Consider the following 22,107-nt stretch of genomic DNA (forward strand, 5'->3'; position numbering starts at 1 on the left):
GGGTGGTATCTCTCATCCTCTGAGCTCGGGTCCTCTACCAGATATATATATATATATATATATATATATATATATATATATATATATATATATATATATATAATATGGACTATATCATATACATATATAGATATATTTATGTAGATTATCATGAACCACACTATACAAATAGTGTGGTATTAATGGTACTTCACAGTTTTTGCCAACTGCCGATAAAAATCTGGAAGAAGATGAAATAGTCTTTGCTGAAACGTGGGGCGTGGTCCTCTTGTGACTGTGCAGCGTTCATTGGCAGATCAGCTACAAATGGATGCTGAACTGACGTAAGCTAGTAAAAAAGCAACAGGAAATGGTTCATGCTAATTTTGGTGTGACGATTTGACAATGGTACCTTTAATCTGTTTTAATATTCACAATGTGTTCTTTAAAAAAAATATTCTGAGTTTGTCTTGTTTGGAGTCAGAGAACAACCATGCACAAAGTGATGTGTTACTCTCTCTAGGAGATTCCAGTTGCAACTTGGTGGAGGTGCTATGCCATTCCTTATCACCAGATGTGCATGTTTCCAACAAGCAAGAGCTCGAGAATAGAAATATGGAAGGCCCTGACCACCTTTATCTGTGGATTTCTGAACACCGGCTTTAGAGAGCCTGTGTGTTTTACATCCTTTCCCCATGAACACGAAAATCCAATAAAATCTTGAATTGGCTTTGCATTACAGTTCTCTCCAAAGAGCGGTTGTCTCTCATTCATCGTTTCCTACTACACATTTTCCATATAATTAATTTTTCATAGATATTATTTTACAATTCCTGAGAAAATTTATTTTCGTTTTTCATTAGTTGTGAGCCCAAATTATCAAACGTAACATTGAAAATATAACCCTCTGTGTGTAATGAATCTGAGTTTGTCGTTTAGGTTTATTTTACTGAAACAGAAAGACCCATTATCATGCAGAATCACATTGTTTGAACCTGTTTGCCTGGGGAGGCATCTTTATTTCATCAAGAGCAACGTCACAGATTTGATATCAAGACAAAATGTATTGTAGTGCCATCGTGTGGCCAATTGCAGAACTATTCAGCACCATCATATCGTCACATTCCTAAAATAATGGCCCGAGTCATTTTTTGCCAAAGAGTGACTGCATAATTCATCTTTTGGCAAAAAAGATTTTGTGATTTTTTTTTTCTCACTTGGCAAGAAATGGCATAAGCTATTATTTTAGGAAGGTGAGATTATACCTTTCATCACTGCAGGAGCTCTTGTCGAGCACAGCACATTATACTGATGAAATATGCCACTGGTATAGCAAAAAAAAAATAAATAAATTTTGGTTTTAGAGTTGTCAGAATGACATGTACAGAACACCACAGGATGAGCTGAACTGAGTTTATTTCTGATGACAGCGACTACAGCAGAGAAGAATACAGCTGGTGTACCTGGAATACAGATGGAACAAAACAGGAGGTTCCCTGATTTGCTCCATCCAACTCATTTTCTCGCTCAGAAAATTATAAAATTGTATGAAGAACAGAGGCTTTAGACTATGTTTAGAAATTCTAAATTCTTCAGTAATAAAGTAAATAATCAGTTTGAACTTAACAAGAATCAGAAATAAAAGATGTTTTTTCTGCATGCCTCTGTTGGAAAAATACACAGCAGATCACAACAAATATGACAGATGAATTCAATATCTGAAGTGAAATCTACATGACCTTATGTTAATAAAAAATATTGAAGGTTACTGATTTATCGGCTTTAATGTACAAATAGTGAAACTGAATTTTTTTTCATACCCCTGGCAGATTTGGGTTTAGTCATCTTTCAGTTTGACAAATATATTTTCCTCTTGAGTATATGCAGGAACACTAATGTTTTAAAGTACCACAGACAGCGACCTGGTAAGTCTGATAGAATCAGTGGAGGAAGAGGAAGATCAGGGTGCTGGAAAAGAAAACCTTTGAAGATTTGTATAAATTATCAAAACACCATGGGGAATATTCAAAAAGCTGTTTAGCAATTAGAAGGATTTGATTGCTGAAATATTTTTTTCCATTGATTATTGAACAGGATGCCATTTTCAACATACCATTTTTGAAATAAATACTTTACTTAAAAAAAGATTCATCCTCTAACATTGTCTATGATCATTTGAGGAGTGTCTGGCTCATTTTCTATTCAACATCTTGGTTAAATAAAAACAATTTTAAATTTAAAAGTTCCAGGAATATGGATTGAATTTTGAAATTATTTGCAGTTACAACACAGGTGAAATTGAAAAATCTAACATATTTTGACCATTTTTCCCCCAAAATTGCAATTATTTCCAGTAGCAAGCGTGAAAAACAGATCAATTCTAAATAAAACTGAGAACTGATTGGTTAGTGATCTTAATCAAAAAGACCTGCTACTGTTTGCTGTTGTATTTGCTGAGAGTCCAGCTTCACATATGCACAAAGGAAATAGAAATGCTAGCCAACAAACAGAGACATAAAAAACAGTCCAGCGCTGCTCCTCAGCTTCCTGTCACAGTACTCCACATCTGCCTTTGGTTTCAGAAAGATACAATGTCACAAGAAAACAAAGTTCCAGCATTGTCTTACTATACATCTAACACTGCAGCATATAGAGCATGAACACAGTGTTAGTTTGACTTTCCCACATTGTTTTGTTTTGGAAATGTCTGCCCCACAGCTTTCACAAGTCATGTATGTAGGCCATGTGAAGCACTGCTTCAGAACCAACTGAAATAATTCATTAAGTAATATTATCTAATCTCTTGAGACACTGCAGAAACTTTACTCACCTCTGAATGCTGGATACCTAAAACCTACACAGGCATGGCATTTTCTTATTAAAAACAGACAAACTTAAAGATACTGAATAGTGTAACGTGAGGTTTCAAAAAAGCAGTGAATACAGATGTGTTAAGCTACAACATGCTTCCAGCTTAATTTAATCTCAAAATAAGGCTACATGTCACGTCATCTGAAAGTTCAGAATATCAAACTCTGGACAGACAGACGAGTCTGTCTAGTTAACTCTACTTGCAATGCATTTTATTATTCTAATAAAACAAAACAGAACTAATGAAACCATGCTACAGAGGCTACAAATTAACATTTTATGCATAATCAATGTTAAAAAGTCTTTATTAAAAAAGTTTCTTCTGCAATATTTTAGCATCCCAGGATTCAACCTCAGTCAACTAGAAATCAGAACCAAGTATCTGTTTGTGAAAGTGCTGCTAATGCTAATGGTGGTTAATGAGTTCAGAAAGTCTGCGATGGACTGGTGACCCGCCCAGGGTGTTCTCCAACCTCTCGCCCAGTCAGTGGGTGAGAGACGATCACCACGTGGTCACAGGCAATCACACACGACCCCAACAGGGATAAGCGTGTTGGAAAATGGATGGATGCTTGGAATTCAGAAAGTTGCATCTTTGCTCCAAATTAAATTCCTTTAGACAATGTCTAGTCTGAACAGTGTGTACACCTGTGGTTTACGACCACTTTTACCAAAAGCGGGATTAAGAACAAAAGTTAAAGGAATGAAAACACAATTACTGTTATGAACAATTTCAAAGCCACCATTTAGCTTGAGACTATGTGGAAAATAAAAATATTTGAAGCAATCCTATAGAAACAGGCAAGAAAACCTGCATGTTTCATGTTTGGTTTAGAACATGTTGTCTACCTCTCGTCATGTGACTTAGGAAGAGTGATTGGCTGGTGTCTGGGACCCTTCAAACATCTAATGGGTCATTTTAATATGTTTAAAGAGCTAACAACAAAGTACTAAAGATTTAGCTAATTGCTTTTCACGATACGCAGTTTTATTAAAATCCTATCTTGCTTTTTAAACATCGGTCGTAAGTTGCTGATTCTGCTCCAAAAGTTAGTAGGAAAGTACTGAGATCAGTGTTCTCTGGAATTAACTGTTTATCTTGATGTTTTACCAGAAACTGCAAAATCTGATGTTTATCAAGTAAGTGTATGCTGGCTCCACAAGCATTTCCAGGTTGCAGAGACAGTGAGTGATGTAAGAGAGCGTATTTAAAACAATGTGGTTTTCTAAGACATCTCTGCTGCTCCTTTAAGCTGCAACAGAATGAGAGCAGATAACAGGGAGACTGAGCTGGGTAGAGAAAGTTACTCTGTGTTATCGTTTGGAGGTTACAAACTCTGTACGTAACATGCTGGATCTGGAAATCCTGGTAGTTTTTGGAAATTTTCAGAATTAGGGTGATTAGAAAGAAAGTGTGTTAATGGATAAAATATGATACGATAAAAAAACAATAATAAAATGGCAACAAGCGCACCACAGCAAGAAATATCTAGAACTGACTTTGGATGTAAAAGCACAAGATCCTACAGTGATAAACAGTGGACCTTTCTGAATGATCCCCAAGAAGAAAAACTAGGAAACATAACTGACCACATGGTCAGTTATGATGTCTCCTGAATCCAGGTCATCAGTCTGTTATAAGTTATTTGTCAACAGGTCAAAAGGTGAAAAGTGGTATGTAAAAACAAATGTGAGATTCTACAGGGTTTTTCACCAGAGGGGTCTAGGATATTACCAAGAACAGCTCCTTTCTAATTCCACCAGGACTCTAGCAGGTGAACCACCTGTCCAGTAAAGACGTGTGCTTGCATAAACAATGCAATCCCACTCTGACATCAGTATGGACAAGTGATCCGTTAGAAACCACAGGTATACGAACACTACATCAATATTCTGGTGGGGAATCCCTTTATTCTTTCTGGTTTTTTTCCTTTATTTTCTTCAATTGTAGACAACGTATAAACCAGCACATCATCGCTTCCTTTCAAGCTCTAGAAAAAACTGCATATCTGTGAGCAGAGGGTGACTCTGAGGCTCAGCTAAAATGAGTATGATTGTATGCTTGTCTGTGAGGTCCAGACATTTCAAGTGCAGAGAGACAGAGAGAGATGTCAGGCTCTTCAGTGCATCAAACGGAAGATCAGCCTGACAAGACGGTTCTCTACTCTGTTTTTTACAGCATTTCCGATGCAGGAACAACTGTTTTCATGACAGCAAATCGCCTGCTAGTTGGTGGAACTTCACATCACAAGGTAGGTGAGTTACTATTGTACAGTATATTCTCCAAGTTGATTGGCTGATTGGTGTGTCTTGCCTTGTGCACAAAATAGCATTGATCTGCAGTTCTGACATGATGGAGGCAGATGTTGGCCTTTTTGGTGTTGAACTTTAACCTCGTAATTGATTAAACCGACTGTGTCCACCAACATAACACAGATAGTCGATCATAGAGATTATTTTAAAGTTTTCTGTGATGAGAACTTACTCTGTAACTTGCAGGTGACAACTGAGAGAACCAACAGAGGAGCTTGCAGATGGTCCACACATTTTCACAATTCCTTTGGACATTAGCGCTCAGAGCTTTTGTTTTATGTGCCTATGTTCATACATTGACCAGAGAAAAAAATTTACATCTGATGTTTTTGCATGATGCTATGTGTGTTTCCCCCATCTAGCCTGTTAAGTTCAGCTAATATCAGTAGAGAAACACTAAAGCCTCTCAGCAGCTGGAAACAGCTCCAGTGTCTGAAGACATCTTGATGGAAATGAGAAAGGTTTATATTACACAGGGGTTGCTGAGGTCTGCAAACACTTGAAGCTCTTCAATCCCTCGTGCGAACAACTTGATTAGCCGGCAGTGCACTCTGATGAAAAAAGAAAAAGAAAACAAACATGGAAGGGTGCTTTTATAATTAAGTACGCAGAGTTTCAAGACTACGAGTATGACGTTCGGTTAGGAAAGCAGCTGTACCTGACATCGATGGCTGTGTGGGTCAGGATCTCACCGTCGCAGTTCCAGCTGCTGTTAGTGCGTGTGCAGCCACAAGCCGGGTGGTCTCTGCAAATCTGGCTGAAGATCTGCCTTTTGCCGTTCTCAAGTAGGTCCAGCTCCAGGTCTGAGTCGCTCTGGCAGTAGCGCGGGGTGAAGCGGAAACGCACCACCCGGTGGACCTCTACAAAGGCCAGGTCGAACTGAAAGAGGACCAGAGGAGAAGGACAGCTCGGTGTAGATGATTCAGACAGAAAGAGGGGGAAAAAAATCCTGCATTCATTGCTGATGTGTACCTGGTCATCTTTGTTGGTGTGTCGCAGGAGGTGTCTGAGGAAGTTGAAGCGCGAACATTTTCTGACAAGGATGAGGTCAGTGGTACCATCAGCCAAGTGAGCAGCAGGGGAGAGTCCTTTGGGGCTGCGAGGACAAGCACAGCTCATACTGGCAGCATTTATAGCTAAGAACTTTCCTCGGATCGTCCTCCACTCTCCGTCATCTGCTGAAACACAAACCCCCACAGAGACACGTGACCAAATGTCCTCTGAAACAACGTTCCCAGTGTTAACCAAATATTTTGTATGTCTGACTGTTTGACGAAAATGAATCCAGTTAATGCAACTACGTAAGGTAAGGTAATTTTATTTATATAGCACATTTTCAACAGCATAGCAATTCAAAGTGCTTTACATGAATTACAAAAGGAATACAAACAAAATAACAATAGCAAAATAAACTACTCCTAGTTGATCTAGTTCTAGATCAATTAGGAGTATCTAGTTTATCTACAAGATAAACTAGATCAGGGTTGCTAGATAAGTATAAGTAAGTATTCTCTGGACTTTCTAAGTGTGCTCTAAATTTGTAAAACTAATGAGTACTCCACAATTTCTAAGTAATAATATAAAACTAAGGGTTCCTGTTCTGGAAGAATTTCTTTTGGATTCTAAGTTTGTTCCAATTCCTTTTCTGGGTTGCAATAATGAACTACAAAAATTATAATAAAACAATCAGAAAAATGTAATTATTGCACACTAGTGTTTTTATATTGGACTTTGTAAGTAGATGATGCCTCTCAAAATGTGAGTTATGCTTTCAATCCTGACTGGACTGATTCAGGGTTGATCAGTCCAGTCAGTGGCCATCTGCAGGACTTACCACATTCTGAGTCTTCATTCGTCTTATACTTCTCAGCTCTCTCTGACTGTATCTGTCCGTTGTGCTGACAAACTGCACAGCTGCAGAGTTAAAGACACAGAAACTGGATTAGCATTACACATTCAAATTCCCTGAGTTTATGATACTTCATTGTTGATACAGAATTGTTTATCAGATTCACTGCTGCTTAGTAATCATTATTTAGCTTAAACTCAACAGTTAGAAATCTAACAGGCCACAGAGACTTTTCAAGCTTATAAATGCTCTATTCTTGTTCAAGATGAACTTCTAGAACCATGACCTGATCAGGCAAACCTGTTAGTTTAATCTGAATTAAACATTGTGTACAGATCACCTTTGACAGGAACTAGTTTAGGTATGCAGCCCAAAGTAAGATGCTATTTTATTCAATTTAATTATTTCAAATTCAATTGTTTTTTTTTAAACACAATATGTCCAAGTCTGCTAAAAATACAACTGCGGGAGAAGACCAAAGGTTTTGTTAATGGTCGCTCTTAATGACAAAACTATCTAAGTGTTCATGTGGCTCATTTGGGTACTTATTTATTTATTAGATAGTTTATACATTTACAGTGTTCATAACCATGTTTACGCTTTGATTGCTAAACTGGCAGATGTGGGAGTGTCTCAGTCTGGACATTTTTGAAATGTCCAGACTGAGACATTTCAGAATGTCTCAGAGTAAAACAAAGTACAATGTACTCACATGCTATAGATTTGTTTCTATTTAACAGTGCATATTGTAGTGACCTCTGACATTTGCAAAGGCTACATTGTCTTTAAAGATGGCGGATAAGAATTGTATTCATACAACAAATTCCTTAACTGTGTGTATAAAAAAAACATCTTTCAGATTAATTATCATCAAAAGCTTACTAAAAACCACTTATTTTTTTTAGCTTGTCTAGTCCTAATGTCAACAATGCAAATTTTTACCACCGTTTGTTTCTCTCTATTGTGGCTCTCTGTACCCTAGATTAGGGCTGTCACGATAACAAATTTTGCTGTGCGATTAATTGTCTAAAAAATTCTTGCAATAAACGATAATATTGTTTCAAGACCTTTTGACACTGATTTAATGGAAATGACTAATAATGCATGCAATTTCCTGCCATAGATAGATGCACTTTATTTTCAGAAGAACACATAACACTGGAACTAATAAACTAAATAAGCAAAACAACCAAAAACAAAAATAAAGTGGATTCTCAGTCTCCATTAACAAAACACGTACTTGAATAAAAACTAAACAACATAAAGCCAAAGTGGAAATAAATACTGCATTCAACCAAAAGAGTGCAGATTATGAAGTCTGTATACTATATTGCCCTTCAGTAATCACTAGATTTAAATAGAGAAGATATTTTCCCCTTACAACAATCTTAGATCTTAGTCGATCTAAAATTGTCGCTGGTGATTTCGTAACCGATCATCCTGCAGTGTCTGGTGGGTTACGGTATATCGTTGTGGCCGCTCTGATCTAAATCAGGGGTTTTCCCTGACTGGGAGCTTAACGCTGAATGTGACAGGAAGCCAATCAGAAAGCGTGGATCCATGCTTTCAGAGGGGAAATTACGGAGGGGAATCCCAAACAACTGACACTGCGTCCAGCAGACATGGAGATGATATGTGGAAACAACATTAATGTTTATTCAACATTTCATGCAAAGAATATAGAAATGACAAGGGGAGGAGTTGGAGCCAAATTGCTACCACAGTCGATGAACCCGGTAAGTTTTCAGCTGTTCTTTGTTAGCGTGACATAAATAGGTTATAATGATTTTCATTCATTCAGGACTTTACACTGACTCTAGTCACATGCATCACAGGTAGATTCTAGTAAAACATCAATTAATGCCCGATTTTAAAATTAGTTAACTGGACTTGTAGCCATTATTTTGTGCCCATGTGGGCACCACACGGCATGATGGACCCGATCGAACCTTTATAGCTAGGATTTCTAACGGCTAATGTGTGGTCTCAGGTTTTGAAAATGGGCCGACAGTCGGCTGACAACTCGTGTCGTGTGCACTGGACATTACACTAAGGAAATGAGGAAGGGAGGGTCAGTGGAGAGCACCAGAATTGAGCCTTTTTTCATTCAGTGTCATCAACAGAAAGAAAAAAAGACAGCCGATAATTAAAATGAAGTCGATAGGTTTAATTTATCGTGCGATTAATTGATTTATCGTTTATTGCAACAGGCCTACCCTAGATTCTTACCATGTCAGACCAGAAGGCTGTGACTCTTCTTGTCTCAAAAGCAGACAGCTTTTACACAACAATTCATGTCTGAACACAGATGCCCAGTGATGAGTAATGTCATTCCAGTAGTCATTATAGTCACCATGGTTCTAGAGGTTACTTCCTTATTTCAAACTCACTTGTCTATAGAATTAACAGTTGTACTCACAAAAGTATTTTCTGAGTACAGAAAATACTTTTCTGAGTATTTTCTGAGTACAGAAAATATTTTTGAGTACTACAAAAATATTGTAGTACTCACAATATTTTTGTGAGTACTACAGGGCAGGACCAAAGGGGATACATCACTGAAAACAATATTAACCAACCAGAACTGTTTTAAAACTATAACCATAATGTAAACACAATTATACATATTTCTGTTTTATAATTCTCTCACCCATATCGACATCTGCCTGCGTCTCGTGGAGTTCCGATGATACCTCTTGCTGGCAGGTAGGACACCGTTCCCTCGTAGTAATGATGAGTCAGGAACATTTTCAAACCTGCACCATCCAGAGGTGCAAGTCAAAACGAGAGAAAGAACAAACACAGAACACCGTTTTGTGTTCAAACAGGCTCCTACCTGATATGTCGTATCTGGCCGGGCCCATCCATCTTTTCCTCTCACTGTCAGTTAGCACGTCGCCATAGAAACCATATCCCAGGAGAGAGACGGAGTATCGCAGGAACATGTTGTGGTGGTGAACTGAACACACATCCATTGGCTGAGAGTCTCCTGAACACACACATCAAAATTCAATCCAGATAAGGCTATGATACTACATACATGTAAGGCAAACATACAGTACCTCACATTATTTACTGTAGGTTGAAAATTTTCATGTGTCACATTAGAAACTCTTACGTGATAGGGAGACACAAAGAAGTGCAAAACTGTGAGGTGGAAGGATAATGATTTATTTCAATAAATTAACAAGTTGTGTGTATCATGCAGTTTAGTTTTTACCCCATAACAAAATGCAGTACAACTATACGGAGCCCCCCAGGGGACATGGAGAAAAAAAAAAAAGGAAAGAAATCCCGACTTATTATCGCGAGATCCCGAGAAACTAAGTCGAGATCTCGAGATCCCGACTTATTATCGCGAGATCCCGACTTATTATCGCGAGATCTCGACTTATTATCGCGAGATCCCGACTTATTATCTCGAGATCCCGACTTATTATCTCGAGATCCCGACTTATTATCTCGAGATCCCGACTTATTATCTCGAGATCCCGAGAAACTAAGTCAAGATCTCGAGATCCCGACTTATTATCTCGAGATCCCGAGAAAATAAGTCGGGATCTCGAGATCTCGAGATAATAAGTCGGGATCTCGCGATAATAAGTCGGGATCTCGCGATAATAAGTCGGGATCTCGCGATAATAAGTCGAGATTTCTTTCCTTTTTTTTTTTCTCCATGTCCCCTTAGGGGCTCCGTACAACTATTTGATTCAGATGACAAAAAAAATAAGTAGAAGTCGTCTAGATGTAATTTGAATTTAGATGTTCTATTTCTAGTCTGAGATTAAAGGACATTAGAGAATAAGGAGCGACATGAAAACCAAAGAAAAAAAAAACAACAAAAAAGAAACACAACAGGTAGGTCAGAGAGAAAGTTCTGAAGAAGTTAAAGGAGACAGCAGTTATTAAACAACATTCCAAGCTTTGAACATCTTTGAGCTCTGTTTGATCCATCATCTGAAAATCAAAAGAAAATGGATCAACCACTTACCTACCAAGACACAGACCTTCACCTAAACTGACAGACTTGACAAAGAGAGCATTAATCAGACAAGCAGCCAAGAGGCTCGTGGTAACGCTGCACCCATCTACACCTCAAGAGGAAGAATGTGTTGTCAGGACAACTGTTTGCTATGCACTCAACAAATATGACCATTTATAATATATATTTTTAACATATTTGTTGAAACTGTCACAAACTTGGTTTTAAATATTCTGCTATTAAAGCAGAATAATCCAGTCCAGTTTTGAAAAGTCCAGGTGTTGTAGTTTTAGAATTGGAGCAGTTCTAATGTGGTCCAGATCCAAAAAAAGGACTGAAATCAGAACCAAGTTTAAAACAAACTTGGTTTAAAATATTCTGCTATTGGCTGACAATAATCTAGTTCAAATTTGAGAGGATAAAAGATGCTGAAGGTAGTGAAGAATTAGACGGAATCTCCCTTTAGCCATTTCCCAAATCAGAAGCTACAATCAGAAACCAAATTCAGGTTCGTGATCATCTGTCTCATGCTGTCATGACACACTAACAGTTTTAACAAGTATGTCAAAAGCATATTCTTTATAAAAGCTGCATAGTGCAGATTTAAGGAAGAGTCCCATAACAACACCCTACCTCCAGCTTGAACTTTAGTCAAAGATAGTTTAGCAGATTATTTACACTGGGGTGCATGATATAAATGTAAATAAAAAAACTGAACAGTAAAAAGCAGCTAATGGGAAAAGAAGACATCTGTTAATAGTCCAGATGAAATATAGCTTAGGCATCACTCAGTCAGTTAAATAAAGAACTTTGATTTTAGTCGCAGTCTATTTTTAATCATGATGGAGCATAAGGGGGTTGGTTGGCTTGGTTAGAAGGAGACTTTGAGACTGACCCACAATGATGTGCAGTGCAGAGGTGACTGGGTCATTGGTTCCAACTGTGGCAAAGCAGATACAGTCTGTTGAACCTGAAACATACAAAACAGTGATGAGACAGCAGCTACAAAACAACAGCGTAGAAAGTTCTGCTGAGACTGAGGCGATGGTCACATGCACTGTTCAGATAGTAAGTCATCTCCCTAATAACTAAGTAAAAATGGCACAAAAGCTGAACAATATGGAAGTGAGAGAAGAGCAGAGTGCAAGATGAGCTTATAGTTAGGACCTGCATGTGCAGTCATCTAACTGATGGGCTCTACACATTAGAAGAAAAAAAGGAGCCCTATGCAAGAAGAGTGACTACACCCTGTTGTATATCCATTATCGAGCAAGAGTTCCCACATACCAATAGTATGCAGGTGAGTGAAGTACACATATTTCTGCTTTAAAGGAAGTGCTGCAATTTAGATTTATCTAAAAAGACATTAGTGAGGATAAAGAACACATTAATCCCATAAGTTTGAGAACAGTGTCTTGTCCTGCAAGGAGTGAACTTAAGTTGAATGTGAAGTCAAATTATCTCTAACGGTGCGTTCACACTAAACGCGTTTTGAGCATCAGGTGCGTCTAGTTTACATTCAAAGTCTATGTGGAGGCATGTCGAGGGGCCGTCGCAGTGCGTTTTGAGTGCCTAATGCGGTGTGATTTCAACCGTTTGGCGAGTTTCGAGTGCTTGACGCGTCGAGCGATCCAATGCCCCATAGACTGACCAAACTCACGCTCAAAAAGTGGTGTGAACACGCCAAAAGTACACATGCGCCGAACTTGAAGCGTCAGATGCGCATAACGCGTTTGGTGTGAATACTTCATAAAAGAAGCACATCAGACTGATTCTACAGTCCATCCACTGGCTCCTTGTAACTCAGAAAACAGCCTTTAAAATACTTGTGTTAGTTTATAAATCACTGAGCGGCTTAGCACCACAATACATTAAAGATCTGCTGTTATTTTATCAACCTTCCAGACCTCTCAGATCTTCTGGCTCTGGTTCTGCTCTGCATGTCAGGGTCTGTGTTTTTTTTTCCCTATTTTTTAATTTGCTTTGTTTTGGGTTTGAGTTTTATTGTCGTTGGAACCGTCATTCCTCATGGCATCCACCAGATGTCACCTACATGCAGAGCCCCTGGGAAGCTGCTGGGTTCAACCAATGCAATGCAGCTCGTTTGGAGGGCGTGGATTATGGATATAGCAGCAGCTCCTCTTCTTCTCATCGCCTGAGTGTTTGCTTACTTCGGTAACTATTCGTTCCAGAGAAAGGCCCTCTGTGATCTGCTCTGCTCTAACTCTTTGTTGTCTTCCTCGTCAGATGATCCTGCTGTTCCCTCGCTGTTCTGGTGAGATCAGTCCATCCCAGGATCCGAGTGAGTCTGTGTCCCCGTTGTTGTGGATTACCTACCTCCTGTGTCCTCCCTCGACGCTGTCGGTGTTACCGGTCAGACGCCACTCCTCGTGTGCTCACCTTTCCCCCCTCGTCGGTCCCTCGCTGGTGGATTCCCCTTCGGAAGCTTCCGGGTCGGGAGATCCAAGCCCGAACCCAGCCGGAGAAAGAATACTATCGGACCACAGTCAAAGCTGCTCCGCCAGCAATAAACAAACCAGTCTGCTCTCCAACGAAACCTAACCGCCCAGTGCTCGGCTCAAGTTTCATCACCTTCCCACCAAGTAAGAAAGAACCTGATTTATTCCGGAAAGATTCTCACCTTCACGTTCTAACCCTGCTTCTCCTGTTGGCAGTAAGACGACCCGGTCATGAGTTCCAGTACTCACTCCCTGTTTCCTTCCCTGACTTCAATAAAACTATCATTGTACATTTTAGCGGTCTCTTCTGCTTGTATTCTTGCATGTGGGTTCGAAAACTGAATACCAACATGACACTGCATCCCCAGAACCAGAACCAAACATGGAGAAGCAGCATCCAGCTTCTATGTACCACATATTTGGAACCAACTTCCTGAAATCTGCAAAAGAGCCAAAACACTGAGTTCCTTTAAATCTAGACTAAAAACTCATCTGCTTAGAGTTGCTTTTGTACCATAATAAATGAAACACTAACTAATATTTTGATGTTTAATGATGGCATTTGGAAAAATGCAATGTTCCAATTGTTGATTTTTTTGTGTTTTTCTGATGTAAAGCACTTTGAACTACCTTATAACTACCAATCAAATAAACTTGATAGTTAAGGAGAAATAACTAAGGCATCTCACTAAATGTGTGCTTCTCATTCCGATTTTATCAGATGTTATAGATATTTCAAAATGAAGCTCAGTTTCAGAGTAAAACTTTACCTGCAGGGATGATTCCAATGCGATGTGAGCAGGGAGAAAGGTCTTCATCAGGACAGTTTGGATCTACACCATTGTCGATTTGTGTCCTCCACACCAGACCATGGATGATCTCACTGAACATGCCATCTCCTCCCACACACACCACACTGAGATTTGGAAAAGGAGGATAGTGGCAAATTGGGAAAAAAAATGAAACTGTTATGTGAGGCTTGTTTGACTATTAATAAATAACAGCTTAAATTTCTTAAACTAGAAATTTAGATCAATATGACCAAGTCTAGGGACTGCCTGATCTTGAGGAAAATAACAGTCAAACAGTTGAGTTGCAGATACTTTCTATAAATACTTGCCTGATAAGACTTAGGTTTTAAAACGACAGATGAAGACATAAGTCCAGTAATGGTGGGCTTTGAACAGCAAGGAACCACACATGTATGAAATAAATACAAACAACTTCTCTCTGATATACAAGGGTTTAAAAACAAAAAAATTAATTCAACCTTCCAGTTAAATACTTCAATCAACAAACTCACCAAGTTTGTAATACTCCGACTAAACTACTGATAAAATAAAAAGTGACAAAACTAATAAACTACCAAAAGTAAAAACAGTAACAATCGAATAATAAAAATAAAATCAATAAAATTATGAACTGATTTCACATTTCAATGAAATCAGCTCATCTCTTAGTTGGGATGACTCAACCTTGAATGTGGAGGAGTTTCATTCTTATCTTCTGCGGTTCCTCAAGTTCCAGCAGGGTGGAAACACAATGAGGCACATATGAATCTGGCTGCAGCTGGAAGAGTGTTGTGAGTTATATCACTCTCACATAGGGACGATGTAAGTTGCCTTTAGCAATGATCCTCACTGAATATCAAAATATGAGTTTTAAGTGTATTATTATACATGTGTAGCACAAGCTGTTCATATCAACCTTTCCCACGAAAGTGTAATAATAAGTCTGATTTGGCTATTAATAACTATAAATAATAATAAAGGGTAATACCAAGGTCGAGAAAGAGTAACATGCTGTTAGACAAAAGGCCCATTGTAAAGAGTTACATTTTTGATTCTGTTAGACACTAAAGTCCATTCCTCAGATAAACAGAAACTTATCAGGGACACAGAGACATGGTGTGATTTCAGGGAGTGTCTTCAGTCCATATAATCAGCTACCCTCCTCCTTCTCCTCAGTCGCTGCACAGACTTTTTTAGAAACTCTTCTCAAATGTAATGGTAAAAGCGTCTCAGCGCTGAAAGTGAATAAAATAAGTAAAGTCTGAATGCTTTTGTTGGCTGATTTTATGCTCCGTGTGTCAATACAAATTATGATTCACCGATTAGGATTTTCATTCTCAACAGTTGGTAGCAGAGGACGGGTTTGTGTTGACACATGAGCAGAGATTGGACTGGCCGTTCAGGTGCAGACTTTCTGAAACGGTACTCTGGTGTAGGGCCCACATGAAAGGTAAGTTTTGCCATCACTTGCTGCAGAGGATCACGTTACATTGCTTAGCCAATCAGTGCTGCGGGAAGGAGTTCCACTCTCAGCATGGATTTGAAAATCTGCTCCTTAGTCACATCTTTTCGGGGTTGGTACTGCCTCTAGTGGCGTGGGGGAGGTAGTACAACTAATATAATTACATTAATAAATCAGAATACCGCAAATTATTTTCGGGGGCGGGGGGGTTGGTGAATGCGCATATGAAACTGGGGGGTTCGGTACCTCAAAAAATGTTAAGAACCACTGGTCTAAATGCTTTCAAGTTGTTCATAGGAGTTAGGTTAAGAGTTAAAGTTAAAAGTTAAGAGTTAACGTTAAAGTTGTAGTAGTTAAAGTAAAAGGTTGATTGACTTTTGCAGTGGGAAATGCCCCCCCCCTTCTGCCGGACATGGGGAAGGTGAAGGCTAGGTTTTGTCGGTTTTACCCTCGGGGAGTACTGCCCTCGGAAAAGAACGGGATAGCCAATCTGAGACTTGCTTGAGAAACGCAAAATGCAGTGAAAGCAGTCCACCATAGGAAAAAAGATAAGATAAGAGAATAAGATAAAGGTTGATCGCGATCTGATCCTCATAGAGTAATGAGTGTTAAAAGAGGACAAAAAATAGGAGCTGTAAAGCGTGGGTCCATTTCTGTGTAAAGCTGTGTGTGTATCTGTCAGCTGTGTGTGTGTAAGCTTCTGCCGCTGAGCAGACGTTATGTGTTTTAAGTGTACTCTTTTCTGTTTATTGCAATGTGTTTTAAAACCATGGTAAGCATTGGAGAATTATAATCTGTGGGAGGTTTTTGATTTTCTGCTGTGTTTGATTTCCTCGCCGGCGTGCGAGAAAAACTGCAAAAAAAAAAAACAAAAAAAAAAAGAGAAAAAGAGAGAAGAGGTGATTTTTTTGAGCCTAAATTTTGAGCCTAAACTGATAGAGGGTGAACTTGATTAGGAGAAATACGATCCAAAGTGGGGCATCGGGCCATGGATTGCGCTCGGTGAGTAAATAGAAGCATTAATAACTTATTTGGTGGAGCTAGACGAATATCAAAATCAGGGAGAAAGAGAAAAACTGAAAAAAGGGATAGAACACCTGGTGCAGAAGAAAGGAGGCGACCTGTTAAACAGACAGCCTTTGGGGAAATACTGGCTGGAAGGAATAAATGACGCTGAGGGAAAACTGATTGAAACTAAACTAATCCTGCACAATCCACTATTTTCACATGTGGTAAATTCACTGTATGAAGGATGAATGAAATTACATAACAGGTAAAATTGTAAACAGATGAAGTGACATCTGATGTGTTGAAGTTTTTGAAATTCGGCTTAGCTGTAGACAGGTTAAAATTTAAACTTAGTGAAATATTAAAAATTGAGGTTTTATAGTAGACTTGAACTTTATCATGGACTAATCAAAATTTTTCTTTCTTATTATCTTATCAAAAACAGGATTTCTTTTCGTTTGAAACTTGGTCACCTTAAAATGTCTAAAGAGGGTACAGGATTGGTAAATGAATAGGAGTATATGTTTGATTCAAAGGGTGATTATGGAACAGCTCTAGATTCAATTACGGTTTATTACATTGGTTACCACATATAGTTGTCTCAAAGACAATTTATGACTCTAAATATAGATTATTCGGTTACCTTACTTCAAAGTGGGAAATAATATGATAGAAAAGGAGTAATCACATTACAGCTTTGGTTTAAAACCAGATAGCATTTATTACGAGACTGTTTCATTTAGTTTGACATTTTTTATTTTATTTTCATTTTTATTAATATTATTGTTGTTGTTTTTTCTAATAACAAACTAACTAACTTACTAACTGAACTAACTGCTGCTTTCGAAAAACATGCATGTCTTGGTAGAAAGGCACAAATTGGACATGATGAAACTTTTAAAGTGGATATGATAGTCATTAATTATGTAAAAACAAACTGATTGGACAACAACTGGCTCACAACACTTGTGTGCCTTAAATTTTGATTGAATTGATACATAAATTCAAGTCCAACAAACCATTTGATTTGGAACGCAATGACATCTTACAGTACTGCATAATCTTTGTCTACAATTTTCGCTCCTTAGCCTAAATTGATCAATTCTTCTTTTGTCAGTTCAAAATAAACATTGACACTGCCTTTTAGGAAAGCAATCCAAATTCTGATTTTAACTCTTTAAAATGGAGCTTAAGCGCAAATTCAAGCTGGAAAACTTCTGCCTCACCTGCTCCACCCAATCGCTGCGTCATGCTCTCCGCCTCCAACCCCAGCGCTGGACCTGGACCTGGCGTGTTCAATCATCAATCAACCAAGCTCCGCTTATAAGGATCCACACCCACGCCAGCAGCCGCTCTCCAGCTGTGCGCAACTGGTACGCATCTCAATGTCTGACTTCGAGTCCGATGTCCTTCTTGGTTCTCCGGCCGCCCCCCGCGGGGTCCCGGATACCCTTCCCTCCTCTCCGGTCAGGCGCAGCTCTCGTCTGGCTACGCGCTCAGGTCACCCGTCTCCTGCTTCCCACCTTAAATCTAAGGGAATCTCCCTTACCCCAGGCCTTCGATCTCCTCAAGTGGCTTCACTAGCGGCTCTCCTCACTCGCAACGACTCCTCTCCGTCTCCTTTGCCTCCGTCTACTCCTCTTCCTCCTCCAGTCAGCGGGAAGAGAACCTGCAAGTCCTCCGCTCCTCCCGCAAAGCGTCGCAAGGGCCGCCCCTCCTCCTCTCAGTCAACCGGATGTCTTCCCGGGCCCGCCTCTGCTTCAGCGCCGGATCCTACCCCTCTTCGGCAGGATCTCACTTCCGCTCCGGAGGCTCCCGGCCCTTCCTCAGACCTCGGCTCTCTCCTCCCTCCAGCCTCCTCTGCAGCTCAGGAACACCTCCTCACGTCCTCACTCGTCACCTCTATCGACACTCTTCAACGTTCCGTCTCCTCGCTCTCAACTCTCCTGCAGCAGGGCGTTTCCAGTGCCGTGGCCACGTCCTCGGTCCCCTTCTCTTTCGGACCTGCCATTCCCCCGCCCGCTCCTCAACCACCTCCATCAGCTTTCACTCTCGCCAGCACTCGTCCTGTGCCCCCTTCTGGTAAGCCTGTCTTTCCTTATCTTGCTTTCTTTATGTACAAGCTCACTGATTTCTCTTCTTGGCCCTTCCTCTCCCTTAACAGCCGTGGCCTATTCGCCTTTACATGCGAATATTTCTCCCAGACTTCACACTAAAATCTTGCAGGGGCAATACGTTAATCTAGCCTCCATTCTTCTCCCCTCCCCTGAGGCTGATCAAACCATTGCTTCGACTGATCAATTTTCAGCGATCATTAAATCTTCTGATCCCCGCCTTTCAAAAGATCTGTCTATTGGTCAATTCCTGGCTGCTTTCAGCATGTATAGGGACGTCATTTGTTCCGTCTATCCCAACCGCCGAATCGAACTGGACACTTATTTGGCATTGATTCCCGATCTTCATCTTCAATACGGCAAGTCCCTGTTTTATCAGTATCATAAGGCTTTTGCTAACAAAGCCGCTGGCGTTCTGTCTCGTCATGGTCATATACTTAATTGGTCATCTCTGGACATGGAGATTCTCATCATGATTACTCAAGCGGTTTCCTGCCACCTATGTGGCATTGCAGGCCATCAAAGCGCTTTCTGCCCTTCTCTGCCTTTCAAGTCTGGACTTCCCGCCGCAGCTCCTCCGCAGCCGCTCCTTAAGTCTAACCCGGTCGAGCGTTACGGCAGACAAGTGCGGATTCACAATAGTATGCCCATTTGCAATAATTTTAACGAGAGTTTTTGCTCATTCCCTAATTGTGCTTTCCTCCACGTATGTAGCTTCTGCAGAGACGCCCATCCCAAGTTGGTCTGCCCACGCCGCACCTTTCCCGGCAGGAGCCGTCGAGGCTCCAGGAATTAGTTTCTCGCTTTCTCTCCACCCCCATCCATGTCCCCGTATTAGCTTCCTTTTTGACTCATTACCCCGATCGTTTGTTTGTTGATTTTCTTATCACTGGCCTCACTCAGGGTTTTTTCATAGGCTTACCCCAACTTCCTGCTTCTTCTCTGGTCATCCCTAATCTTCAATCAGCGCTAAACGACCCAAACGCTGTCTCTCAGTTATTGCAAAGAGAAGTGTCTAAGGGTTACGTCATCGGCCCCTGCGCTTCTCCCCCCTTTTCCCACTTTCGTGTTCACCCTCTCGGAGTCGCAGTTCGCAAATATTCAGGGAAAAAACGGCTAATTCTAGACTTATCTGCACCTCATTCCAGTCCCCACCTCAGCATTAATAGCCTTATTCCAAAGCCGCCCTTCTCGCTGAAGCGAGAAGGGCGGCTTTGGAATAAGGCTATTCGGGCGGAGAATAGTTCAGTTGAACTATAGATCAACTATAGATCACTATAGATATAGATCACGCTGTCGCGCTGATAAAAACGGCCGGTCTGGGTGCGTGGCTTGCAAAAGCCGACATCACTGACGCTTTCAAGATCATGCCAGTGCACCCCTCCCAGTGGCACCTGCTGGGCGCAAAATGGGACGCTAAGTTCTATTGTTTCGTGCGTTTAACTTTCGGATGCAGAAGCAGCCCCAGCCTCTTTAATTCATTATCTGAAGCATTATGTTGGATCCTTTTGAATGTCGTCAGACTTCCCTTCGTTCTCCATCTTCTCGACGACTTTCTTCTTATCGATCCACCCTCTCACTCTTCACGCTCCCTCTCCGAACTGAAAGCTCTTTTCAATCGTGTTGGCGTTCCCCTCTCCGAGGAGAAAACCGTCGGTCCGACAAAAAGGCTGGAATTCCTGGGTATCACATTAGATTCCAAAGAAATGGTAGCTTCACTGCCAGCCGATAAGCTATCTCGGATTCGCGAGATTTCTCAAGCTCATCTGTCTTCCACGACCCTTTCCAAGCATCAGCTTCTATCTCAACTTTACTATGCGCATAATTCCCCAAGGGCGCTCGTTCATTTCTCGGCTGCTCGATTTAGCGAATTCAGTTCCTTCCTTGTTCGATCAGGTCGTTTTAGATGCCGGTGGCTGCTCCGATCTCGCATTCTGGTCCTCACTGCTTAACTCCTGGAACGGTATCTCTTTTTTTTATGATGATGTCATTCTCTCGGCAGATTCTATGCAGTTTTTCACGGACGCAGCCCCGTCCGCAGGTTTCAGGGGCTTTTTTCAGGGCAGCTGGTTCGCAGAGAAATGGCCTCATTCGATTCCAAAGTCCGAGTCCTCTGCCTTTTATGAAATCATTCCCATCGCTGCAGCCTGCTGCCTTTGGGGAAGGCAGTGGAAACGTAAGCACATTGTAGCTTTCTGCGATAATGCAGCAGTCGTCGAAGCTATTAACAAAGGCCGCTCCTCTTCCAAATCTATCATGCCCTTTTTAAGGCGTATTACTTGGCAATCCGTGGTTAATAACTTCATCCTCTCTGCACGCCACGTCCCAGGTCATTCGAACGCCATTGCCGACGCTCTGTCTCGCCTTCAGCTCCAGATCTTCCGTCATCTTTGCCCTTCAGCAGACCTCCTCCCGACACCAGTTCCCTCTTTCGAGGATCTCATCCTGAATTGATCTCCCCCTCTCTTCAGCCTTTACTCCAGTCTGCAAAATTTTACGTTAAGAACGGCCTCGCGCCGTCTACGTTCAAATCCTACACATACGCCTGGCACAAGTATGCTAAATTCTGTTCCCTCCACAAGACCCCACTCTATCCTATCCGAATTAACACGGTTATAGCCTTCATTACCTACTGTTTTGAGCACCTTAATCTCACGCCCTCTTATATTCGCAGCCTTCTCGCTGGGGTTAATTTCTTCTCCCAGCTTCAGCAGCCTTCCTCCTCACAAAGCCTCTTTTCTAACCACGTGATAAAGCTGCTCCTGAAGGGCATTTCCAATAGTCACCCGTCACTACCAGATAGCAGGAAATCGATCACACTTCCTATCCTCATTAACTTGCTCAGTACTCTTAAACGTAGTTTCTATTCTCCTTATCTTAAGAGCCTCCTTAAGAGCTCTTTCCTATTAGCCTTCTATGGTCTCCTTCGTTTGGGAGAATTCACATCCCCGAACAACACTTTTATTTCTTCTAGAGACCTAGCCGTTTCTGACCTTAGTTTTCACCCAGACTTCTACAGTTTATCCCTTAAGCATTATAAAACTAAAGGCGCCTGTACCATCGTCGTGGCCCGCACGAATGGTCAGCTCTGCCCCTTTCGGGCCATGTTTAAGTTTGCGCTTTTGAGACATCAACTGAGCGGCCCCCCTGAACCTCTTTTCTTAACCCCAGAAGGCTCGATCATGTCCGCTGCATGGTTTCTCAAACATCTGAGACTTCTGCTAGCTGCATGCAACCTCCCCCCTAGTCAATTTTCAGGCCACTCCTTCAGAATAGGAG

At 40.8% G+C, this 22,107-nt stretch overlaps 2 protein-coding genes across 5 annotated transcripts in view; one reads left to right on the top strand and one right to left on the bottom strand.

Moving 5' to 3' along the window:
* Window positions 1-959: 959 nt before the first annotated feature.
* Window positions 960-22,107, bottom strand: part of LOC106903964 (ceramide kinase-like) — a 34,821-nt gene continuing 13,673 nt past the window's right edge. For 3 of the 4 annotated variants that reach the window (XM_088006609.1, XM_088006610.1, XM_014968013.2), the window contains exons 6-13: window positions 14,224-14,369; window positions 11,890-11,964; window positions 9,849-10,001; window positions 9,663-9,768; window positions 6,998-7,077; window positions 6,136-6,341; window positions 5,822-6,042; window positions 960-5,714 (exon numbers count right to left, since the gene is read on the bottom strand). In XM_088006609.1, the coding sequence (XP_087862735.1) occupies window positions 5,627-5,714; window positions 5,822-6,042; window positions 6,136-6,341; window positions 6,998-7,077; window positions 9,663-9,768; window positions 9,849-10,001; window positions 11,890-11,964; window positions 14,224-14,369 (1,075 nt within the window). In that variant the 3' untranslated portion in view covers window positions 960-5,626. The remainder of the gene's footprint in view (window positions 5,715-5,821; window positions 6,043-6,135; window positions 6,342-6,997; window positions 7,078-9,662; window positions 9,769-9,848; window positions 10,002-11,889; window positions 11,965-14,223; window positions 14,370-22,107) is intronic. The other variant, XM_088006608.1, reaches the window with a different exon arrangement.
* Window positions 17,956-19,671, top strand: LOC148159509 (uncharacterized). Its single transcript, XM_088006611.1, has 2 exons — window positions 17,956-18,796; window positions 18,879-19,671. The coding sequence occupies exons 1-2, from the start codon at window positions 18,100-18,102 to the stop codon at window positions 19,622-19,624; spliced, it is 1,443 nt and encodes a 480-aa protein (XP_087862737.1). The 5' UTR covers window positions 17,956-18,099; the 3' UTR covers window positions 19,625-19,671.

This window comes from Poecilia mexicana, unplaced genomic scaffold (genome assembly GCF_051168715.1).
Source record: "Poecilia mexicana isolate PSO_F unplaced genomic scaffold, ASM5116871v1 scaffold_6, whole genome shotgun sequence".
Lineage (NCBI taxonomy): Eukaryota > Metazoa > Chordata > Actinopteri > Cyprinodontiformes > Poeciliidae > Poecilia > Poecilia mexicana.

Bases quoted from the DNA above. Each gene is read 5' to 3' on its own strand.
- LOC148159509 (XM_088006611.1), top strand. From the start codon at position 18,100: ATGTCTGACTTCGAGTCCGATGTCCTTCTTGGTTCTCCGGCCGCCCCC. The intron at 18,797-18,878 runs GTAAGCCTGTCT...CTCCCTTAACAG, and splicing joins TCGTCCTGTGCCCCCTTCTG to CCGTGGCCTATTCGCCTTTA.